This window comes from Nanorana parkeri, unplaced genomic scaffold (genome assembly GCF_000935625.1).
Source record: "Nanorana parkeri isolate BGI_ZX_2015 unplaced genomic scaffold, ASM93562v1 scaffold97, whole genome shotgun sequence".
NCBI classification, from domain to species: Eukaryota; Metazoa; Chordata; class Amphibia; order Anura; family Dicroglossidae; genus Nanorana; species Nanorana parkeri.
Genome location: NW_017306365.1, coordinates 1,437,807 through 1,462,169, shown reverse-complemented (window position 1 = coordinate 1,462,169; position 24,363 = coordinate 1,437,807). Strand labels below are relative to the sequence as shown.

General features: G+C 42.9%; 1 protein-coding gene across 8 annotated transcripts in view; it reads right to left on the bottom strand.

Moving 5' to 3' along the window:
* Positions 1-5,936: 5,936 nt before the first annotated feature.
* The window catches only part of TPM1 (tropomyosin 1 (alpha)), a 44,259-nt gene continuing 25,832 nt past the window's right edge, over positions 5,937-24,363 (bottom strand). For 7 of the 8 annotated variants that reach the window (XM_018552797.1, XM_018552796.1, XM_018552794.1 and 4 more), the window contains one exon: positions 5,937-6,845. In XM_018552797.1, the coding sequence (XP_018408299.1) occupies positions 6,763-6,845 (83 nt within the window). In that variant the 3' untranslated portion in view covers positions 5,937-6,762. Of the gene's footprint in view, positions 6,846-14,370; positions 14,552-24,363 lie in introns of those variants that run through there. The other variant, XM_018552795.1, reaches the window with a different exon arrangement.

The window sequence follows — 24,363 nt, the reverse complement described above, 5'->3', positions numbered from 1 at the left end:
TCCCTTTCAAATTGAACTGACATGTACCTTTAAGCCTCTCCTGCATCCCCATATGTCACCTCAATTAACTCCAGATGTTGATGTCTTTGCTCACCAGTATTATTTTCTGGTTGCCTTGTGCTCTGTATAATGGGTTTAGATCTCATGGTAGCAGAATAGATACATATGGGTGCATTGTAGGTAGCCGGCTAAGTTGGCGCCGGCGGCCTCCAATGCCTCCTTTCCTGAAAAGATTTTGCAATTACGCAGGTGAAATTTTTCTGTTTCCGTTTGAATATTCAATGTTTGCCGTTCATTGCCTCTTATGATGGGTCTCGGGTACAAGCTCGGCCATACCATAATTGTTGGGGGAAATCTCTATACGTTTTTGTTCATAACCCAAAAATTGTCTTACCTAGTCAGACTCTCCCTTTCCCTCTCCCCCCAACTAACCCCCCCTGGAGTGACGACTTGCCTCTGGTTCCTTCTACCTGAGGCAATGGTTTCATCTCCTACGTTACCCCAGTATACACACAATCTGTTTGAAAACACTTGCTGTTAGCGGTGCGTCTCCCACAGTTAGGCAGACGACCCGCTTTTGGGGTTGTGTGAATAGTGTTTAGTGGAATTGTTTTTTCTTTTTTTGATCTGTTCTGTGTTTGTCTTGTTTTGTGACCCCTCTCTTCTTCATTCTTATCTTCGTTGTATTCCCTTTTCTTTGCCTCTACACTCTCTCCTTAGGATCTACTTCTCCCATGGGGGTTCCCGTACACTGTCCCCCCCCCACCCCCCCAGCACAGCTGCTCCTAGGTAGACCCCCTCTATCTTTCCCCCATGACGTGTCCAGCTGACTTGGTGCTCCTTTTGCTGAATGCGAGAGGTCTCAACTCTCCGGAGAAGAGAGCTAGGATTCTTGGTGATGTGCGCGCCGGACACAGGACCCACCTGAGACCCCACACAGCCCACCTGAAAGTGACCCTGCAGAGCACACCATACATGCTGCACAGCCCATCTGAGACTCTCTATGGTGGGCTCCACAGGGGTCTCAGGTGGGCTATTAGGGGCTGCATCTCCCTCCCAGCTCCTCTTACCTGCTCCTGCTGCTGGTGCCTGTGTGTGTAAACATATACATATTTTTTTTCCTCTCTATCATTGCGAAGCAGATCCTTTGTTACTTCTTTCAAAATGTACTCTTGGGAAAAAAAAACAACCCTGTAATTGCTCTCCAGAATGCCCAAAATGTTTTTGGTACCTTGGATTTTTCTGCCAGGAGTCCATTGCTGATAGTTTGGCCACTGAGAAGTGAACGTATCAGCGCTATTCAAAGTGTGCCAATGTTCCTAATAATTCCCTGACCTAAAATAACCCTGCCCTACCATAACCCCTTAAAATGTAGCTATTGAAATTCAACTGTGTGCACAGGACTCTTAGGGTCCATTCACCCCAGTGGGCACATGTTGTACCCAACATATAGGGTGTTAACAGGGCATACAAAAAAAAACCAAATTGTTTTCTATGTTTCTTTCCATTGAGCCTGCGTTCCATCAATGTAGCTCAATGCAGCTGATATGAATGAGCCCTGACAAGGGACAGCAATGAAAGTCAACCAGATTCTCTTGCATTGAACAGTGGCTCGAACTAGCACTTGTGACTCGTTTACAAATAAAAATAGGAGTACAGGGATGACCTCATCAGTGACCTACTGCTACTTTATTGTCCAGTCACAGATTACTGTGGGTCACTGACCAAGATGTACTGCTTAAAGCCGATCTTCAGCTTTTCGTTTTGTTTAATGCTTGGGAGAAAAGTCAGAATTTTTAGCAGTTTTATTGCCATCTCTGTCCCCTGAGGGGAGATTTACCTGTATTTCTTGTCCTGGTTGCAGGGACAGGAAGGATGGGAAATCTCCAATGCAGAAGAGCAACTAAAATACTTTTATGCATTTGCATGTGGTTTAAATTTGACATTCTCACAAAGAATCTCAAAAGAAAACCTGTCCTGACAAAAGTGCCTTTCTCCTAAATCACTTGTTCAGAACAAGTATGCAGATTAGGGGGTTTGGCTTGATTCCATGCCTACTTGTTTCAAGTCAGCAATTCAAAAGTATTGAAGCCAGTGAATCTGGATGACAGTCAGCCAAACAGCTTTTTTTTATACAGTAATCAAATGGTAGCTTATTTTAATACATTTTACAATTTGACAGCTTAAAGGGCCCAGTCACACCACATCCAGATCATGAGCAGACCAGATTGTTTCTGGACCCAAAATGCATCCTAATGTATCCCTATACTATTTCCAGGGCAGCCTTCAGAAATTTCGGGGCCCCTTACATGGCTTTAGGCCGGGCCCCCCAGGCCCCCCTCCCTGCCCAGTTGTCGCCCCGCAAACCCACCCCCCCGCACCGCTGAGCCAGTCACACTGTTATACATGTATATAGCTATGATATATACCGCAATCCTGTACAGAGAACACTGAGCCAGTCACATCAGTCCCTGTACAGAGGAGCTTACACTCTAATGCAGAATGGCACCGCTTGTAGGGTGACTACAAATCCTAGCAATACATTTATACAGCAATGCAGAACAGTATATGAATTGGACTGTGTGCTTAGTTGCGCGCCGGACTGTGGGCTTAGTTGCGCGCCGGACTGTGGGCTTAGTTGCGCGCCGGACACAGGACCCACCTGAGACCCCACACAGCCCACCTGAAAGTGACCCTGCAGAGCACACCATACATGCTGCACAGCCCATCTGAGACTCTCTATGGTGGGCTCCACAGGGGTCTCAGGTGGGCTGGTTGGGGCTGCATCTCCCTCCCAGCTCCTCTTACCTGCTCCTGCTGCTAGTGCTAGTGCCTGGCCTCCTCTGCCGCTGGACTGGCTGGAAGTGACGTGATCCCCCGCTACCGAATGTTTTTGAACCCGAGTGCCCAAACTGCAACGCAAAATCAATTTATCTCAAAGTGCCAACTCTGAAAATAACTTTAGTATTGCGTTGCAGTTTGGGCGCTCGGGTTTAAAAAATGTTCAGCATCATCACCGCCTCAGACAAAATAAGGAAACACACACATTCAAATATTTATACACTCATAACACACGCATAACACACACTCATTAACCACTTGCTGCCCGGAGCAATTTCTTACATTTGCACACACATGATAAAATCTGAATATTTGGGTAGAAAACAGCTTCAGACCCCCAAACAATATATGTTCTGAAAGCCGAGGTCCTGTAGAATAAAAAAGATACTAGTTGCAATTTTTTATGTCGCACGGTATTTGCGCAAATGTTTATCAAACCAATATTTTTAGGCTAAAATACACTAAAATGAAATTTAGTGCACAGAATCAGAATATAATGGCTAATTTTTTGGTACAATATAAAAGACGGGGCCACGCCGGGCAAATAGATACTAAGCATGTCAAGCATCCATGAAACCGCCAAAAACTACAATAACCAAAATTTTCCATAAGCAACGCTTTAAATGCTTTTACGGCTCATTAGTTTAGTGCTATCAGTGATTGATGGGCCTAGAATTATTGCTCTCACTCCGACGCTCGCGCCGATACATAACATGTGTGGCGTAATTTTTGTTTATGCGCATCAGACGCGGGTTTGTGTTGTATGTGCATGCACGTGGGGAAATGGGAAAGTTAAAAAAATATTTTTTGTATTTAAACGCACTGCATCACATTGCGGCCGGCTCAATTTTTGCCGGGTAGGAGGGGGAGTGGCGTGCCATTGAAGTGAATGGCGCCATAGCCACGCCCTCCGGCCACAATGCGATCGCCCACACGGGATCGCAGGGCAGCATTTTGACCGCACCACACTGCAGGCAGAATGTGCCCTGCAATCCTGTGCAGGCAATCAAATTGCGGCCAAAGGGCGTGGCTACGGCGCCATTCACTTCAATGGCCCGCCACGCCCCCTCCTGCCCAGCACAAAAGTGAGCCGACTGCAATGCGATGCAGTGCGTTCCGGCCGGAACGCATTGTAAGTGGTCTGAACAGGCCCTAAGAGCCAGAGACTGTGTTCAGTGACACCAGAAGTGATGTAATGCACATCACTTCCGGGTCCAGTGATCGGAGGAGAGATCCACAGCTAGAAGCCACTGATCTCTCCTCCGATCTGTCAGGGGAGCACCTCCACGCGCGGCCTGGGCTCACACGAGGGACAGATGAGCCCAGTAAACTGACGGTGGCACCGGCAGCTGTGGAGGTAAAAAAACAAAAAAAAAAAAACACCACATGTGTAATGAAACACGCACATATCACACACACACACTCGTTAAAAAAACAAAACATTCATAAAAAAACAAAACACACACACACACAATTAAAATAGTTATTTAAAAAAACGTCCCCCTCTCCTGCTTACCTGTTTTGCAGGAAGGGGGGCTGCATCCCTGGGCTTCAGTGGAGAATCAATGTGATCTGCACTCTGGCTGATGCAGACATACTAATCAATCCCTGCATGTTAGCAGAAGCACCACAAGGGAGCGATCAGTATGATCTGTATCAGCAAGAGATGCAGATCATACCGATTCCCCACTTGACGACCAGGGAATGATTTTCATTCAATATATTGCCTGTTCGGCAATATATTAAATATGTGGGCGCTTGCCAGGTTAAAAACTAATGTACAGTGGAGAGACCCCCTGGGGACACTGGAGGAGGCATCCCAGGTGAGGGTCTGGAGTGTGCGGGCCCCAGCCTCCTCCGGTGCTGTGGGGGGCCCGGCCACATCCTGGCCTGTCACTTGAACGGCCGATACTCATGTAAGGTGCCCGGGCCCCTTACATCAATATCGGCCGTACCCCCCTGACGGCGGCCCTGGCTATTTCTAGCCTTTGTTCACACCAGTGCAGTCCATTTTAGACCAGACCAGAAAAATACTGCAGGTCTCATTTTGTCTGGTCTGGAATGCACTGGAACTGCGGCAGGTTCACACCATTTTCCGGACCAGATCTGGTCCGGAAAATGGTGTGAACTTGCCCGCAGTTCCAGACCAGACAAAATGAGACATGCAGTATTTTTCTGGTCTGGAACGGACTGCACTGGTGTGAAAAAGGGCAAAAATAGCATAGGGATACATTAGGATGCATTTTGGGTCCAGAACAAATCTGGTCTGGTCATGATCTGGATGTGGTGTGAATGGGCCCTTAAAGCAGAACTGAACTCAGGAATTAAAATGTAAAAATGCTTTCAATCCCCATAGTTCTCCTTAGGGTAACGGGAGGACACAAACTAGCGTCCACCCGTCACCCTAAGCTCAGTATACCGCCGCCACATTTATGTCTGGATCCGCCAAGCTGCGTGAGTGACAGCTGGCTCTGCTTATCTAAAGGCAGAGCCAGCTGTGCCCGCCCCCTCCCCCGTCCGTTCCGCCAGTCAGCGCTGGCGGATCGGAGCGGGGGGAATCCAGCCCCTCCCCTGTCACGGCAGAGAGCTGTGACAGGATCGGGAGGTGAGCGAACACCGGTATGTGTTCGCTCACTTCCCGATCTACTGAGCCGACCTTCTATGACCCTAAAGAGAACTATGGGGAAAACACTTTGTGTACTTTAAGCACAAGACACTGAATACAGAATTACAGTATTTACTTACAAACATACAAGGCAGCAGGACAGATTATGAAGAGACCATAATATAGAAAATTTCAAGTGTGCTTTTTATTTCATATTACAATGTTTTACATTTTTGGTTTAAATCTAAAACTGGTGTGTAAAAAAAAAAAAAAAAAAAAGAAGTGAAAAATTGCAAAAACTGTATGTCCGCATTGATAACACATTAATCTCTCTCAAATTTAAATTTGGGAATATTCGTTACATATGAATTGATTTAAAAAGAAAACATAGGGGGGAGGATGAATGCAGTTAGACCATAAAAACAGAGCGGAATGCGTGTAAGATTTTTTTTTTTTGTTCCTTTTTTATTTTGCCTTAAATGATCTTTAGACATTTAGATATTAACAGTTATACTAATAGCCAATATCTGGAGTTTCATAGTTTAAATTATATAGGATTTAAATAATCTAAGTTCTATAAACAACCATTGTACAGTACAATACACACAATGTAAATTTCTACATTCTTTCATGTAGTAAATATTGGGTACTCAGATTATGGACAGCCGTTACCATGGTGATGGTTTTACTTGGAGGTTAACTCATACAAATCAAGTATAAAAAGCAAACTTCTACCACTGCATCTGTCTGAATATCATATATAACCCCACTTACCCATAATTTAACTGGTTGTCAAATGTGTAAACCCTACTTAACCCTGAGTTAGTTTTTTTTTGTCCTGTTCTATACCCCCCAAAAAAACCTTCCGGGACAGATTCAAAAAAAGGGAATCAAAATGGACCAACCAAAGTTTTAAGTGAGGATATTACAAGTAAAACAGACAGAATTAACCGAGTTTATTTTTGTTGTAATAAAAATTACCTCGCAAGAAGCTACCCAGACAAACCGTTTAAAAAAAAAGACACGTCTGAACATTTTGGCCACTAACCGGCCATCCACAATTGGCACAATGGCTAACTGCATTCCAAAATATCCCTTCCCAGTTTACATCTGTGGACTGAAATAGACTCCTTTTAGTTTTTTCAACAAGTTTTTGAGGGAAAAAGAGGAATAATAAAAAAGGGGAAAATCCACAAATATCTGCCCCCATCCCAGCCCTGGGGTTTCCTCAAAAACTGCATTAAAAAAGAGGGACTTCTTGACAAGCAGTGTCTTCAGAAAACCAGATGTCAAAAGGTAAACACCAGCAGATCTTTTTACATATTGTTTAATTCCAAAAGTGTTTGGTCCAACATCTGATGCATATTTGAGTTTTCGTCTTTTGCGCGTGCCACTTTCTCTGTAATTAGAAGCAAAAAAAAAAAGTCAAGTTGTGTAACCGTCTTGGATGTGACACAGTTAGGGAGAGAATGTTACCATAAGCCATTGCTCTTACAATATTGCACACTAAATCAGGCATTTACGGCCCCGTTTACACCAGATGTGTTGAGCTGCGCTGGGAAGCCTCGCCCAGCGTAGTCCTATCATATAGACCAGGGGTAGGCAAACTCCGGCCCCCCTGTGGTGCAACTACAAATCATGCTTCTGCCTCTGGAAGTCATGCTTACTGCTGTCAGTCTTGCAATGTCTCATGGGATTTGTAGTTGCACCACAGCTGGAGGGCCGGAGTTCGCCTATCCCTGATCTAGACAAAGCAATTTACCTTGTTAACTATTAAAATCAGTTGCCACCACTGCATTGTGGTGGAGTGTGCTGTAGAAAAGTGCAACATGCTGTACTTTATTTCTCCGCACTGCATTGGCGTGAAGAGAACTGGTAAATGGTGCAATGCACCGCTTTATTTACTGCTGGTGTGAACAGACCCTTAGGAACTAAAAGGTTATGTCAGAACTCAGATTAATATGTAAATCACACACACATGCTCATAACAGACAGGCAATTTAGAAACATCCCATATTTGTTCTTTCTTGGAGATATATAGTTTTTAGTCTTACACAGCAGAGAATTCTAGAAGGTGTTGAAGCACTTCCTTATTGCATTCACAGTTCCCCAGAGTCTGTCAAGGTCTCTGTAAAGTCTGTGGTGAAATAGATTTGCTATCATTTATTACAAAGTCCGCTACTAGTTGCAGCTCTGTAGTGGCAAATCTTACTCACCAACAATGAAGTCATTCACTTAAGTATAGAGAACGGGCTTTTCTACATTGAACTAAATACATTAGGCTGAAACCCTCATTAAAAAATCACTTGATGTAGAGTACTATCAATAAAACTGGGTGGAGTTTTATATCTTCTTGGAATTAATTTGTGTACATACTTTAATTGTACTGCTTAGCAGTTATGGTTAATCAACCCATGTCTAGCTGTAGGGCATATCTCTTTGAAGTAGCATGGCCAGCTCAGCCAGGACTACAGATCCCATGTTGCTTTGCACTGAATAAAAATGTAGGTATGCTTTCTAGAGGACCACCAACATGTCAGCTTGTAGACCACAGCAATGTGATCTTGAAGACCAAGGCATGAGTGCCTGTCTATGCAGGAGAAATGTCACCCAAGTAGAGGGATAGGCAAACTCTGGCCTTCAAGCTGTGGTGAAACTGCAAATCCCATCATGCATCTGCCTGTGGGGAGTCTTGCCTGTGGCGGTTAGAGTCTTGCAATGCCTAATGGGAAATGTAGTTGAACCTGAGCTGGAGGGCTGGAGTTTGCCCACTCATGTACAAGGGTGACCCTGCTCCTGCATAGACAGACACTCAATGAATGTTGTCACCCTAAGACAGGAAACTGCTAAGAAATGTATTGTTGGCAAGGATACCAGATACCACATTTTTGAAATCTATAGGTTTACATTCAACATTTTGTTAAGGTTTCTTTGATCTTATGAACTAAAGCTTGGTCTAATAAAGGCATGTGATGTTTTAAAACATGTGCAGTGGCCAGAGAAGTGGGAGGGAGTGGGAGGAGTTCCAGCAAGTCTGCAGATTTGTGCATGAAGGCGCAGAATTCCTATTACTTCCAATACAAATGGCCCAGAATGACGCTCTTGTTGAAATGTATTGCATCAACAGAAGGATTATCTTCATATATTCTACGACTGAAACATGTTTTAACTTTCCTTTACTTTTAGGGCCCATGTTCATGTTTTTTGGTGCAGATGTATTTTTCACATGCCAGTTACAGTACTATACATATGCACTTTGAGTGCAGTGTTAAACCTTTTCCAGAACAAGGAAGACCTATTTTCAGTGTGACGCACAGGGAATACATTTTAAATGGTGGGAGCTACAATGTTGATATGCTACAGTGAGGGTTTTATTGCCATGAAAAGCTGCATGTGGAAGCTGATCGGCAAAATATACAGCCAAAATACGGCTATAATTCTGTTTAGTCAGTTTTGTGATCAAGGCACTCCTGCCAGACAACTTAGCCAGGTCCCTAAACATTACAGCGGTTAAGCAATATAGCTTAGTCCAGGACACATCCAAGCCTTCTGATTGAACAGTAAAATAGCAGGGGCATACTGATTGGGTGATTTCTGCGCTCCATCCTCCTGTAACCAATAGCAGACTGACAGCACTGTTCAAAGCAATGGGTCCGATAGCACTCTAAACCTAGCATTTCCTTCTATCAACCCTGCTGTACAGGGGTATCCAGAAACCTAAAAGGGCATCTTTTTTTTATCTAGTTACGGAATTTAAAATAAAATCCATACATAAGTGAAATAAATGTATTTTTATAACTCTCTGGAGTTAATCTTTAAATGCTGAATTATGCCAAAAATAGATAGATAACCTAGTTACTACAGTATTTATTGCCTCTTGAAAGTATCTAAAAGAATGAGGTTATGTGCGAGGACCTTAAACAGAGCATGTCGGGGTACAAATATGGGAGCATTCAATACAGAATCATTTTTGAAAGAGCATGATCCTTCCTTCAGTAGTAGAGGAATCACTGACTGAGAACCACCATGAGTATTTCAGATACCAAGGCGCCTAACTTGACCTTGTTTCAGGTCAGTGACTCACTTTAGTAGCAAGGATAAGGATAACAGCACTGATGTCAATAAACGAGTCAGGTATTAAAGCTACCATATTGTTTCCTGACCGATTAACCAACTCACCTAGAGCCATATAAATTTTTATAAGGATATTATGTAGGAGGTGCACCGAAATGGAATTTTCAGACCGAAACTGAAAACTAAAAAAACTTTGTCAGGCTAAACCAACATTTTGTTTTCCCCTAACCTTTTTGAAATAATTTTTTTAATATATTTACATTTTTTTTTTTTAACTTTATGGTTGGGGGCTTTGGGGAAAATATCAGGGGTACAAACAGAGGCTGAGCAGGTGGTGTAGAGAGATCAGCCTCCTGTGACACGGCTGACAGCTGACTCCTCCCCACACCTCTCTCCATTCTGATTTGCCTGCCACGGGAGGCCGAGCAGGGGCGGTGAGGGAGGAGAGCTAGAGAAACTAGGCAAAAAAAAAAAAGTACCTTTGCCATTTTGCCCAAAGTACCATTTTCGGCTGCCGAAATTTCGTTGCATCCCTAATATTATGTATACATGCTTTGTTGTCATGCTATATAATTATTGTTGCAAGCTTTCACTCAAGCAAGAAAACGGTCAGTTGTAAAGCCTGACTAAATTCAAAAACAATTCATGAAACCAGAACTTTGTTATACTGTATAAGTTCCAAGTTAGTAAACATGGTTATGCATGGGCGAAATTCATCAGCTGTTTACCAATTCAACTGAAATCAAAAGTGTTCCGTCAAAAATGTGGATTCATCGGATATCATTCTGTATTTTAAATGAATTTCACCCAGCAATGTCAAATACAAAACATGCCACGTTATTTTCACACCATCCTCAGTAGATTGCAATATATAAATAAATGCTTTGGTTAAGATTTAAGCGTTTCACAACAACAGAAAAACATACAGTACCTGCTCTAAAATGGCACATGCAAACCATAGGCTTTCCATGCTTGGAGAAACCCTCTTATCCACTTACCATGATCAATAGATAGCAAAGTACAGGTTGTTGATCAAGATATGAATAGCAGTCTACCCACTGCAACATGCTTGAGACTGAATGATCTAAGGGACAGCTAGACAAACCTACTACAGGCCTGACAAGCTATCGTCCTTTAGGAGCACAGAAGGGACGAGTCTTTGTGGAAGACACACTGGCCATTAGGAAATCTGTATTTCAGGCAAGGGCAATCACCCTTGTATAGGTGCATATTAAACCAACGTGCACTTATCCTTTAGGCCCCTATAAGCAGACGTCACTGCTCCCTTCCTCCCCATACAGAGATGAATACTCGCACGGTTCCAACAGGCCCAGTCTCGGTTGTTTGTTGACATCCAGTGTTTCCTTTTTCTGGCCACAGCAACTCCCCATTTACTTCTATGGAGCCGGTCTCCCAGCTCGGATACAGAACTAGACAAGCCCAATAGATGTCAATGGGGATTTATTGCACAGGCATGGCCAGGAGGAGACATCCAACGGAGGATGTCAACAACCAACCGAGGTCAGGCCTGTTGGAACTTGGTAAGTATTCATCTCTGCTCAAAGAGGGGAGGGAGCAGTGATGTCAGCTTAAATGGGCCCAAAGGATGTGTACACTTTGAAAGTGCACTTATCCTTTAACAAGTGATAAAGCCAATTATTAAAAGGCAGGGAAATGTTCTAAGACAGCCATCACTGGAACATGTGTCCTCATTGGACGAGCACCTTTCCAGTTCCACTAATACTTAAACATTTTGGATTTTGAAGTATCTCACTTTCAGTCCTGGTGACAATTGGAGCCATTGGAGTTGCCACAAGATACCGCCACTTGGATAAATATGAATAAATATGTGAACCCTTCCCATGATACAGTACTCTGGCCTAAGCAGCCAATTGCCAGTCCCAAACACTGTCACGTGACAGAGGAAGTAACAACAACCCTGTGTAAGCTCACATACAGAGATGACACAGGGTTAGGGCTGCAGATCAACAATCTGCAGTAGGGGAATGTGGGGCAGCCAATTCTAATAGTGTTGGGGGGATGGCCTTTGAAGACTTGGTGTTACTTTCTCCTGAATGGGCAAAGTGATAAAAATCTCTTTAAGGAGCATGTAGAAGTTTGGATTTAGGACGATACCATGTACTGGGAGTACCTGATTAAATATAAAATTAAAAAGAAAGCCCTCTAAAACTTTATCCTAAACATGATATACAAAGTAAACATGTTGCATCTCATATGGAGACATCCAGTTAATAAAGTTGGCATAAGGTACACCAACAACACACTGTATAAAAACAGAACTATGAATTTGGCCTGCTTTATAATGAAGTGAAATTACAGCTATAGAGTACACTGTGCTCTTTTTGCTCAACAGAGCAGAAGAATAAGGAAGGGGGTTAGAAAAAGATGGGCGGAGCTGAGAGTACAGATAACAAGCTTAAGATGTAGCATCTGCTTCCTGAACAGAAGCAATGACTCACTGTCAGATTAACTATTAACCTCTAAAAACATGTTGCCCTAAGAACAGGAATACAAACTCATCCAATACTATTTTACACTAGCCATCGTTCTACACACTTAAGATTCTGTATTCATACCTTAAAAACAACCCTGTTGCCTTACTGGAAGTACCTATAAAACCTGGTTAAAAAAAAAAAAAAAACCTGCCATCTCTTACAGTGGAACCACATAGTGCCTTTCCAGAAACACCACAGGAAAAGTTTTTTTTTTTTTTAAGAGGGATCTGTCAGGAAAAACATGGGAGCTGCCACTGCTAACCTGTTCTCAAATGCACATGGGGACAAATCCCGGGAGCCAGGTAGCAAATGCTCTTAAAAAATGTCCAGCTTGAGGTTTTTCTAGTTGTTGTCAATGGAACTGGCTCCTAAAAATCCTGCTGGCTCTTGGATTGGACAGACTGGCTCCTGAATACCTTATTAATTTGTCCACCTGATTTAGTCACTGACCTGGAGCAAGCATATACATATCCCCACCTAGTGTGAACATGCTTGTTTCAAAGGTCATCAACGTACAACTAGGGAGATTTCCCTTTATTTATTGTCTGTAGACACAACAAAAAGCAAGAGGATAGCCCTCCAAATTTTGGGAAATTCCCTATTAAGACAGTTGTCACGGGGACAAGCGTTTCCATTGAAAAGATTTTGCCACTCAATTCCTGTTCTGGCGGCAACTCACAATTTTGGATTTTTCTTCAAATGATAGTTGTCACCAGGGCAAATAGGGAGAGTGCATCTCCCTAGCTGGGACACAAACAAGGCCCATTCACACTAGCCTGGTCCACTGCGATCCACTCCACTGCATCAATCCTTAACGTGTGTTGCATTAGAGCAGCCCATTCATTTTAATGGGCTGCCTAATGCACCACAACACACCACTAAAAGATGCTAAATGTACAATTTTTAGTGTGCCAGGAAGGTGTGTTGAGGTGCCATTCACAATGAATGGCACCGCATCACACCAATGCAAAAAAAAAATTAAATTGAGAATTTAACATATGATCAATAAAACCATCAACTATAGATTGCTAGCAACTGGTGCTTCAGACCCAAATACATATGTGTTTGCGGCTATAAAAAAGGTAAAAAGCTACTTAAGTTCTCTTCTAAAAAGTGAAATTCCACATAAACAAAGAGGAAGGCTATTAAGCTAGTAACAAGCACCAAACTAATGTTAAGGAGATAGCCGAGAGCCATTTAAAGCCTGCACGCTAATCTTAAAACCAGCGGAACTCAAGGCAGCCTTGTTGTCTCCAAATAAGGCCTTAGACTTCACAGATCCATCTACTAAACCATATATGTTAAATCAGCCGAGTGCAACCCCCTCTCCAAATGGAGCTAGTTTACCCTTTCATAGCCATTCCCTTTAAGGGTGGAAAATTGCTCAATAATATAGACAATTAAAACACGATTAGGTCACAATACAGCTATGTATGGAATTAATGGATTGTGACAGGTAACCTTTGGCCACCATAAATGGGCTGGTCAGCTTGGCAGAGAATTGCCACTTTACTGTAGAATTTCCTTAAACAAGAATTCTGTTTTTATGAATAACGAATGAGCAATAGGACTAAGCAAACGGATATGACTGTGCAATGTCAACAAAGTATATAGAGATATTCATACTGCCTTGATGGAACCTTACAAATAGCAAGAATTCCCTTTAAAATTTCCAACAGAACGGATATTTCCCCAAAGTTAGTGGAATTCCACTTTTGGGGCCGGTTCAAACCGCAAAAAGTGGCAGTGGAGCGTTGGCTGCCCGGACTTCAGGTGGTGATACTGCCACCATCTCAATGCAGTTTTCTTTTTAATCCCAGTAGGGATTTTCTGTTGTAAAACTGCACCGCTACCATGTACCCACGCAGTTGCTGCCTGGTCCTATTCATTGCAATGATCACATTTGACAAGTGGCATGCTGCCAACGCCAACACGACATGCTGTATATTTTTTGCCGCGCAATGAAGAAAAGCATCGCAGCACTGGCAATGTATACATCACTTTTGCGCCGCAGTGCTGACATTGCAGCAAGGGACAAAACGCCAGATCAACCCCCTGCTTTTAACTCCCCCTGCCTGCAGTGTAACAATGGTCCCAGGACAAGGAGGGTAAATCTACCTCGTCATGACAACAGCAATAAGTTTAAAATTTAAAAATCCTTCCCTATTCTTTCCAAAACTAAAATATTATCTGTTGCTGGTACTGTATTACTATATTATTTAGGTATAAGGTGTAATACACAGAGAGAGATGTCCTACAAAAATGTCGAAAAGTAGAGATTTGCAGTTTTATTAAAGGTTTACTTAAGGCATTCAATAAATAATGCAGGAAAAAAGAGAAAATACACAGTGGGTTTTTTATTTTACAGTGTGTCTGTACAGCAGAAAAGTGTCTTGAGAAGTGATACAGGACAGTTTTAAGAGTTCCCAGAAGAGACTAGGATAATAGGACAGCATAGTAAGGCATATCCAGCTCAGGTAGGAGAAAGATGACCATAGGAAGCAAAGCATTTTATCTGCATGGAGAAAAACAAAAAAAAAACATAGAAACATTAAAAATGAGTGATCTTACCGTACATGAAACTTTGTATGGGGGACAGTTTTCAGGAACAAAAATTAACCTTTTCTCTGCAAACTCCACAAAATGAATAATTTTCTCTAAGCCATACATATCACCAAACAAAAGAAACAGGGCAGGTAAAAACCACACTGAAAAATTAAACCTAAAAATGATGTCCCCTAATCTGTATCCAATCCCATCATCCACCATAATAACTACTAGTGTGGAGTTTCAACATATTTTGCAAGTCTCACTTGTATTAGAGCGGAGATGTATATCTCAATACATAGGCATATAGTAGCAATGTATAATATGGGAAGGACTAAACATACCAATACATTGATTATAATGGATTCTTCTACCACTGGTGCAGGATACAATGGTCAGTTCACTGTGCTATAAAGCATGTGATTTGCCATAATTAATTTTAGCCTTGTGACCTTTTACAACTCACAGGGCTGGCAGGTGCACGTCCACTGGAAGGTGCATTGGGGCGCCATTCAAATGAATAGCAATGCAACACACCGGCGCACCCAGCATGCAATGTATTGAGCTCTGCAATAGTCTGCACTCAACGCATGGGAAACATGCCTTAACAGATGTTATGACCAAGGAATGGTCACCGTACCTTAATAAAGCCAGCCCAGAGCCCTGTACATTGAATAAAGGCAGCCCAGAACATTAAATAAAAGCCAGCCCAGAGCCCTGTACATTAAATAAAGGCAGCTCAGAACATTAAATAAAAGCCAGCCCAGAGCCTGTACATTAAATAAGGGCCGCCCAGAGCCCTGTACATTAAATAAAGCCAGCCCAGAGCCCTGTACATTAAACAAAGCCAGCCCAAAGCCCTGTACATTAAATAAAGCCAGCCCAGAGCCCTGTACATTAAATAAAGCCAGCCCAGAGCCCTGTACATTGAATAAAGCCAGCCCAGAGCCCTGTAAATTGAACAAAGCTAGCCCAGAGCCATGTACATTAAATAAAGCCAGCCCAGATAAATAAGCCAACAGCCCCGTATATGTAATAAAATAACCCAGAAACCTGTATATTTAATAAAATATGCCCAGAGACATGTATATTTAAATAAATAAAGCCCAGTATACTTCGAGTTCTAGAATAAATGCTCTGAAGATTTTACTACAATCTGTGCCCGTTCTGGAGCTCTACCCTACTTCTTCCTGTCCAAGTGATGAAGTCCCTAGCTCTCTAATAAATTCTTCAAAGAAGAATGTGGAAAGCACCACAGAGGGGATATAGGCTCAGAACAGTTCTACTCTGGTTCCCTCTGGATATAAATTGAGATGAGAAAAAAAAATCAGAAAACAGACTAACTGAATTTGAGTGCCTAAACCAGTGATGGCTAGCCGAACCAGAGTGCCCAAACTGCAACGCAAAATCGATTTATCTCAAAGTGCCAACACTGAATATATGTTTAGTATTGTGTTTTAGATTGGGCACTGGGGTTTATTTAAAAGCAGAACTATGAGCTGAGTGCTTTTCACTCACCTCATAGTTCTAGCCGACCTGTGACAATGAGACTGTCATAGGTCGGCTCAGTATATCGGGAGGTGAGCGAACACATACCGGCGTGCGCTCACCTCTCGATCCCGTCACGGCTCTCTGCTGTGACAGGGGAGTGGCTGCATTCCCCCCTCAGATCCGCCAGCGCTGACTGGCGGAACGGACGGGGGAGGGGGTGGGTACAGCTGGCTCTGCCTCTAAATAGGCAGAGCCAGCTGTCAGTCACGCAGCTGGGCGGATCCCAGCACAAGTGTCGGGCTCCGCTTCAGCGTCTCACTATACTGCGAGCAGCAGCTACAGCTCGCGGTATACTGAGCCTAGGGTGACGGGAGGACGCTAGTTTGTGTCCTCCCGTTACACGGAGAACGATGGGGAAAAGCCTTAACCCCATAGTTCTCCTTTAACTATTGCTATCACACAGGGGCTTACTAGCGCCAGTATGGTAGCATTTGAAGGTGACAGGTTCTCTTTATTGAACCTGTGTCACTTCCAATACAGGAGTTGTGAGCACAGCACTGTGCTGACTTTGCTGTGACAGCAGAGATGGGAAAGGCTGCGAGTACAGTGTACCAGTCTCTGTGTTCACACGGAGTAGAGTGGAGAACAGATGTTCTCCTCTCTGCTTCCCGCTCTCCATCCTGAACTACTATGCCGTGGTCCAGGGTCCCCAGAAGAGATTCAGTGAATAACCCTCTGTTAGACTGTTTGTGGTTGGAGTTCTACTTTAAACTTCTGTTCTCCTAAAAAATATCTGCATAGGATGTTTAGGGCTGTAACCAACGAATCAATAATAAATCGATACTGAGAATAGTTGTCAACTATTTCTCATCGTCGATTAGTTGGTTTGATCCCCTACCTCTCTCCTCCACACTGGGAGGAGAGCACAGCAAGCAATGGGTGGGTGCAATAGCCAGCCTGCTATTGCAATGTGAAATGGCCAATAGCAGGCAGGCTATTGTACCAGCCCAGTACCTGCTGTATTTACATTCAGCTGCCGTCTGCGGAATCTTGCCACTGGCTGCTGTCATTCCCTAGAAGCAGCCATTTTCTGACTCCCAGGCTGTAAACCAGTCCCTGGCACAGGCTTCACTCACAGTGAATCTGAACAAGTTCAGATTTACAAAAGTGAAAGCTCATGATTAGGGACATCTACTTCTATTAAAGCCTTTTCATGGAAGAGCAGAGCAAATATCTTAGAAGAATGCTGTCAAAACCTCTCTATATCCTTTTTAACTTCCAGCTCTGCTATGGTCTCATGGACTGTGGTGCACCCTATCCCTTGGTGCCTTGTTCAACATTAATACATATCAAGAGGGTGGACACATGGGAGCAATGCTGGAACTCATGAAAAAACTGATCCCCATGAAGGTTTGGGTGTGCAGGTCATGAGACTAAAGCACAGTCATTCAATACTAATTGTCTGATTGACCCAAGCAGAACTATTTGAAGCAACATATGCAGCTTGTAGACCGCTAGATTGATTTAACCCTCGCAATATACATAGTATGGTAAAGACAGACATGTGGGCTACTTCAAGTGTGACGAGCGTCAATCCTTGTATGGTGATATCAGGCCAAATTATCTTCTGTTGCTATTCCCGGTACTTGTAGGTTTGGCAGAGAAGAGGTTATTCATGAACAATAAGCAAACTTTACTCATTCTTTACCATTGATGAAATTTTTTAAATATAATGTTAAAAGAAAAAACAGCCTTAAATATGAAGTGTATTAATGAGCAATGTGTGTGTTAGGGGGTTTTAGCAAATGCATGTTATGGCTCTAAACTCAGAAGTCAGATTTACTTTCCATTTACATTAAACAAAGCCTTGTGCCATGAAGTGCGTGTAGAAATCTACACCCTACATATTTGTTAGCAAGCTTGATCATGCCAAATGTTATCTATACGCCTAAAATCAATGCAGGTCCCCATGGTTCATGAGAGTAAATACCTCTACAGCAATCTACAACTACTACTGCACTAATGTACTGTATTCCATACTGAAAGTGTATTCTCTTTGAAACTATGGTAATTAAAATACTAACCTATGTTTACATGTTCAAAATTGAACAACTAGGTTTCTTAAGTAAACCATTTAAAGCAGAACTCCAATCACAGACATTGATAATTTTTTTTTTTTGCCACAGCCGCCGCAGAATGGTTCACGGAATACAAGGTGCTGTGTATGGACAGGGGAAGAGCAGGGGAAAATAAGGGCATGACTTCTCCACTGTATGAGAGCCGCAGCTCTCATAGCCCCAGCGCCTGAAGTACAGAGCTGTGTGGTATATGGCATATACAAATTTAGGAACTATACAATAAACGGTACTGATCTGAACATTAAAACACACCTCACAAGAGGTAACTTTTTTTTTAAATCCCAGTCTGGTTTTTTTGCCATCTGTGGATGGCTAACTTGGGGAGATGTTCCTTCACTTCCTGTCCAATAGACAGAAAACAGGATGCGAGAAGAAATCCCAATTTTCCATTTCTAGTCTGGCAACACCCCAAAATTTGGTATTTTATTTCACTTTCAGTGAAAACGTTTACCAGCACAAAATAGGGGGGGGGGGATCTCCCTAACGGGGACAAAGAAAGCAATAAAACAACCTGACAGGTGGTTTAATTTCTCCACTCTACCCAAATTTAAAACAAAAACAAACTTTTGACTTCAGTTGCACTTTAAGAATTTATATAGGTCTGCGGCTGGAGTCCTGCTTTAAGAATTTATATAGGACTGTGGCTGGAGTTCTGCTTTAAGAATCTATATAGAGGTCTGTGGCTGGAGTCCTGCTTTAACTATAAAAGTCTCTGTATATAATTTTTGTGTAACAGTTTTGAAAAGTACAAGCTACCCCCCTGAAACCAGAAAGCTCCTCCATGTCCATCAATGCAGGTCAAAATGGAAAGCCTCGATTCAAGTCTGCAGCCTTCCAACCGATGCTCCAGCATACAGGCATTGTTCCTGAAGGTGCTATTGCACATATACATAGTGAGAAACTTTCCAAAACGTATTTGTGGATGTTGTGGGAGCTGCCTCAAGTCCAGTGTTTAACATGCTAAAAGGATATGTCTAGTTTGCGTTGTATGTTCATTAGAGGTGCACTGAAATAGAAATTTAAAAACCGAAACGAAAAAAAAAAAATTGTCAGGCTGAAACCGAAATTTTTTTTTTCTCACATTTTTTAAATATTTTATTTTTATTTATAAACTTGAAATTTTTTTATATTTAATTTTTTATAAAATATTTTTATTTTTTACTTTTAGGGGCTTTGGGGAAGTATTAGGGGTCTAAAACATACCCCTGATATTTCCCTTTTAAAATAGAAAGAGATTGAGAACACTTTTTCTGTATCCCCTGTTTTAAATGAACAGGAATCCTCTGAGTGTTCCTATTCATTGATAACTTGAGAACATTGTATGGTTACTATAACCACAACTATGAATGAACAGGAGGTGATGTAGATCACTTCCCATTCATTCATAATTGAGGAAATAGTAACCATACCATATCCTCAATTATCTACAACCGCTCAGCGATCACTGAACGCTCAGTGTTTGCTCTTGCGCTCCTCTCTGACACGCTGTCACTGGAGGCTGAGCGAGCAGAGCAGGGAGGAGAGCTCAAGCCTCCTGTGACAGCGCGGGCTGTCTCCGCCCCCACACCGCTTTGCTGGACTGCGATAGGGGGCTGAGCGGTGTGGGAGGAGAGACACCGGCCGCTCACAGCGATCTCCTCCAGCAGCGCTCAGCTGGCTGTCACTTTCTTTCCTCCCCGCTGGGACACAGGGCAGTGCCCAGCGGGGAGGAAAGAAAGCAGGGAAGCGCCAATGTTATCGGCAGGAAAATGGCACTTCGGCATTTAGCCAAAAGTGCCATTTTTGCCCGATATGTTTCGGCAGCCGATATATCGGTGCATCCCTAATGTTCATCATTATCTCCATCAAGAGATCATTAAAATTAGTACTAGAGAGCACTGCACAGAAAGTCTATACACAAGATAAAATCCTCATATTGTCAGAACAGGGCCCATTGCCTTGTACTGGTTCCACTTACATTGTAAGTCCAAATAAGTAGTAATGCACGGTCTTTAAAAAGGAACATGAAAAAAAAATTACTCTGGGTATGCAATTCTCATGGACGGATGGCAGAAGATGCTGAAGATGGGTCTTAAAGTTAATACATCTTCTAAAAGGTGCCATTTTAAAACACACTGGGAGGGGGGGGGGGGGATTTATCAAAACTGGAGCAGACGAAATCTGGAGCAGTTGCCTATGGTAACTGATCAGCTTCTCTCTTCAGTTTTCTTTAGTTAAGCTTTGAAAATGAATGGATGCCGACTGGTTGCCATGCACAGCTGCTCCAGTTTTGATGAATTCCCCTCTATGTGTGCGTAATGAGCTTTATGCAAACTCTTTGTACAGGCTATAACTAAAATCATAGCTGGCCATGCACCAAGCATTCTTAGGGCTTGTTCACACCATAAACAGTACATTCCAGTGCAGTAACCTGCTGGAACGCACTGCATCACATCCTGGCTGGCTTCCCATGTTCAGGGGTGGGAGGGGGCGTTGAAGTCAATGGCACCACATCCACACCCCCAGTGCGATTGCCCACACCAGAAAGCGTGGCACATCAGCACTATTTTTCAGATCGCACTGGACTGGATTGCAGGCACTGATGTGCCATGTGTTCTGGTGCAAGTGATCGCACTGCTAGCAGGGGGCGTGTCTGCGGTGCCATTAACTTCAATGCACCACCATACACCCTCCCGCCCCTAAACGCAGGAAGCCGGCCGGGTGCGATACAGTGCGTTCCAGCAGCTGACCGCTCTGGAACTCACCGTTTATGGTGTGAACCGGTCCTCGAAGCAGACTAAAATAACTGAGTAAATAATAAAATGTAAGGATTTAAAAAAGGGACACTAAACTGAGGAGGTAAATCTTAAAAATGCATTCAAAAGTACCTTAACTAACAACAAAAATATTTTGTGTATTACTGGGCTGTAGATCCTCAAATCATCTCTGAAGTGGTGCCGACACTGTCCTTCCTCCTGGAGGGTGGCTACTTTTGTTCCCCGTGGTTCCTGTGTATGTTGTAAAGTAGCCACCACTCCAAGCTGACTCCCGTGGTGGACTACAAATTGTATTGAGATTGTAGTCCATATCTGGACCAAGCTTGGAGTGGTCCAAAAGGAAGGACAGTGTCAGCATAAATTCAGAGATGATTTGAGGATCTACAGCTGAGTGATACACAAATAAGATACATTTATGTTATTAGTTAAGGTACTTGAATGCATTTTTAAGATTTAGGTCCCAAGTTTAGAGTCACTTTAAGTTATTTACTAGAGAAGGTCCTTTTTTAGAAGATGTATATATAGAAAAAACAGCATTATGCTTTTACTTAGGGATGCACCGATTTATCAGTTGCCAAAACATATCGGACGAAAATGGCACGTTTGACAAAATGCTGAAAGTGCCAATTTCTGGCCGAAATAGCGGTGCTTCCATTCTCTCTCTCCTCGCTGCTCTGTGTCCCAGCGGGGAGGAGAGAAACGGTCACAGGAGGCCTACTCTGCGAGTGCCAGCGTCTCTCCTCCCTGCACTGCTCAGCCTCCCGTCAAAGATCAGGAGAGTGGTGTGGGGCAGAGACAGCCATTGCAGTCACAGAAAGCCAAGCTTTCCTTCCGCATCACCCCGCCTCCTGTAAGGATGGAAAGTGGGTACAAACAACTCAGTGATTGCCAAGTGTTTGTAAACAATTAACTGAGTATGTTTACTATATCCTCAATTATGAATGAATGGGAAGTGATCTACATCACTTCCTGTTCATTCATGATTGTGGATATAGTAAAACACACTATGTCCACAAGTTATGAATGAACAGGAACACTCAGTATAGAGGATTCCTGTTAATTTATAACAGGGGCTGGGGAAAAAGAGATTGAGGACTCTGATCTCAATCTCTTTTTCAATTTTAAAAAGGGAAATATCAGGGGTCTGTTAAGACTCCTAATATTTCCCCGAACCCAAAAAGTAAAGTAAAAATATTTAATAAAAAATATCAAAATATTAAAAAGTTTATAAAAAATAAATATTAAATTTTTTTTTGAAAAAGTTAGAATAAAAAAACATTTTCGGTTTCGGCCTTTTTTTCATTTCAGTTTTTAAATTTTCATTTAGGTGCACCTCTACTTTTACCTCACTTCCTGTCCTGCTGACATTGGTTTATCCAGACAGCAAGTGAGGCAAAATCGGCAACAGAGACAGAAATAAAAATGTGACAGGGGTCTATACTTCACCTACTCTACTAAAGATCCTAAAGATATGCGTTTGCCTAATTTCCTCTCTGGTAAAATGTCAGCAAGATAGGAAGTGATCTCTGAGCCCCAGGGGTTCCAACTCTTCCCCACTCCGTGCAAAACTAAGAACTAAAAAGACAATCACTTAAGTAATGCCACATCTGCCAAGAAGGCTTAGTTGTTGCAGGATAGGTAGCGTTACAGAACTCCTCATATTAAACAAAATATTGTCATGTGTATGGCCGGCTTTGGGTCATTACATGTGCTATGTGGGACAGGTTTCAAGATCCGCATGATAAAAATTTGTATTTTGATTTCACACTGAAGGACTGTGGTGGACTAATTCTATACAATAGTTCATCACAGTTCTTCAGATATTATATAGTTATATATTTATTAGGGATGCACCTATACTAGTAAATTGGTACCGATACTGAGTACTTGTACTTGCCTAAATGCTCCAATACGTTCCCCAATACAGAAACTTCCAGTCAGAGAAAGATTCCCTCTGACCGGCAGTGCCTTAGGGGAAACATGAAGCCGGCTTCCCGGGCAATCAGGAAGCCGGGTGGCCAGTAATGACCCACCTCCCAGCTTCCTGATTGGCTGAACAGCCGGCTCGATGTCGATTAACTGGGAAGATGTCCCTCTGACGGGCAGTGCCGAGGGAGCATGGAGCCGGCTTCCTTTCCAATCACGAAGCCGGGCGGTGGGTTATGAACCGCCTCCCTGATTAGCTAGGACGCTGACTTCATTTGCTGCTAGGCAGCCTGGCTCTCTAACCAATCATGAAGCCGGGCGGCACGTAATGACCCACCTCCCAGCTTCCTGACTGGTCAGGAAGCCAGGCTACCTAGGAACAAGTGAAGCCAGCTTCCTAACCAATCAGGAAGCTGGGTGGCACATCATGACTCTCCACCAGGCTTCCTGATTGATCAGGAAGCCACGCTGACTAGCAATGCTGCCTAGCAACAAGTGTAGCCGAACTTCCCATTTGGCTAGGAAGCTGGTTTTACTTGTTACTAGGCAGCCTGGCTTTCTGACCAATCAGGAAGCCGGTCGACACCTCATGACCTGGTGCCCTGTTTTCCTAATTGGTCAGGAAGCCAGGCAGCCTCGGCAAGTAAAACCAGTGTTTTCGATAGAACACTGGCTTCCCAGGCAATCAGGAAGCCAGGCAAAAGGGTCATGATCCGCCGCTCGACTTCCTGATAATTGTGGCACACGGCACCGGTATCTGCAAGTAGGGCTGCAACAACTAAACGACTTGCAAGTACCCAAAAAAATAAAAATTATATATATATATATGTACTTGTGACCCAAAAACTGGTATCTGTGCATCCCCAATATATAGATCCTGGTAATGGAAAAGCCCTACAACCATCCCAACATGTAAAGCAAATGTGAGAAATCCTCCAATTAAGGCTATTTCAGTAAATGTAAGTAGTATCAGATTTCTAGATCATTAAAGTGGATAGTCAAAATGTAGGTTTTAGTGCCAAGTCATTAGTTTGCCTGCAAGAAATCCAACATCTCACATGCAATGGCTCCACACAATGTCACGGATATTTAAGTAAAAGGTATGCAAACCTAAAATAATTTCTATTGACATTTAAACATCTATATGCACAAAACAAAACGAGCATACATGCACATTTATGTTCCTTTTGTTTAATTTTGGCTAGAGCAGGGAAAGGTTAAAGCCTCTGCCGGGAATTGATTGTCCTTCCTCTTACATCCTTGTCGAACAGGAAGTGATGCATAATCTCTAACGGGGACACAATAAAACCCTGCAATGTTTATATTTCTGTCATGGTGACTATTCCACCCCTTATGTCTAGTATAGAAGTTAGGGAACCAAAACCAGAAATAAGAAAATAGCGTAAATTTTAACTCTTCCTTGCTCCAATTAGTCTAACACTGTTTAGCAAAGTGGACTTTGATTTGGA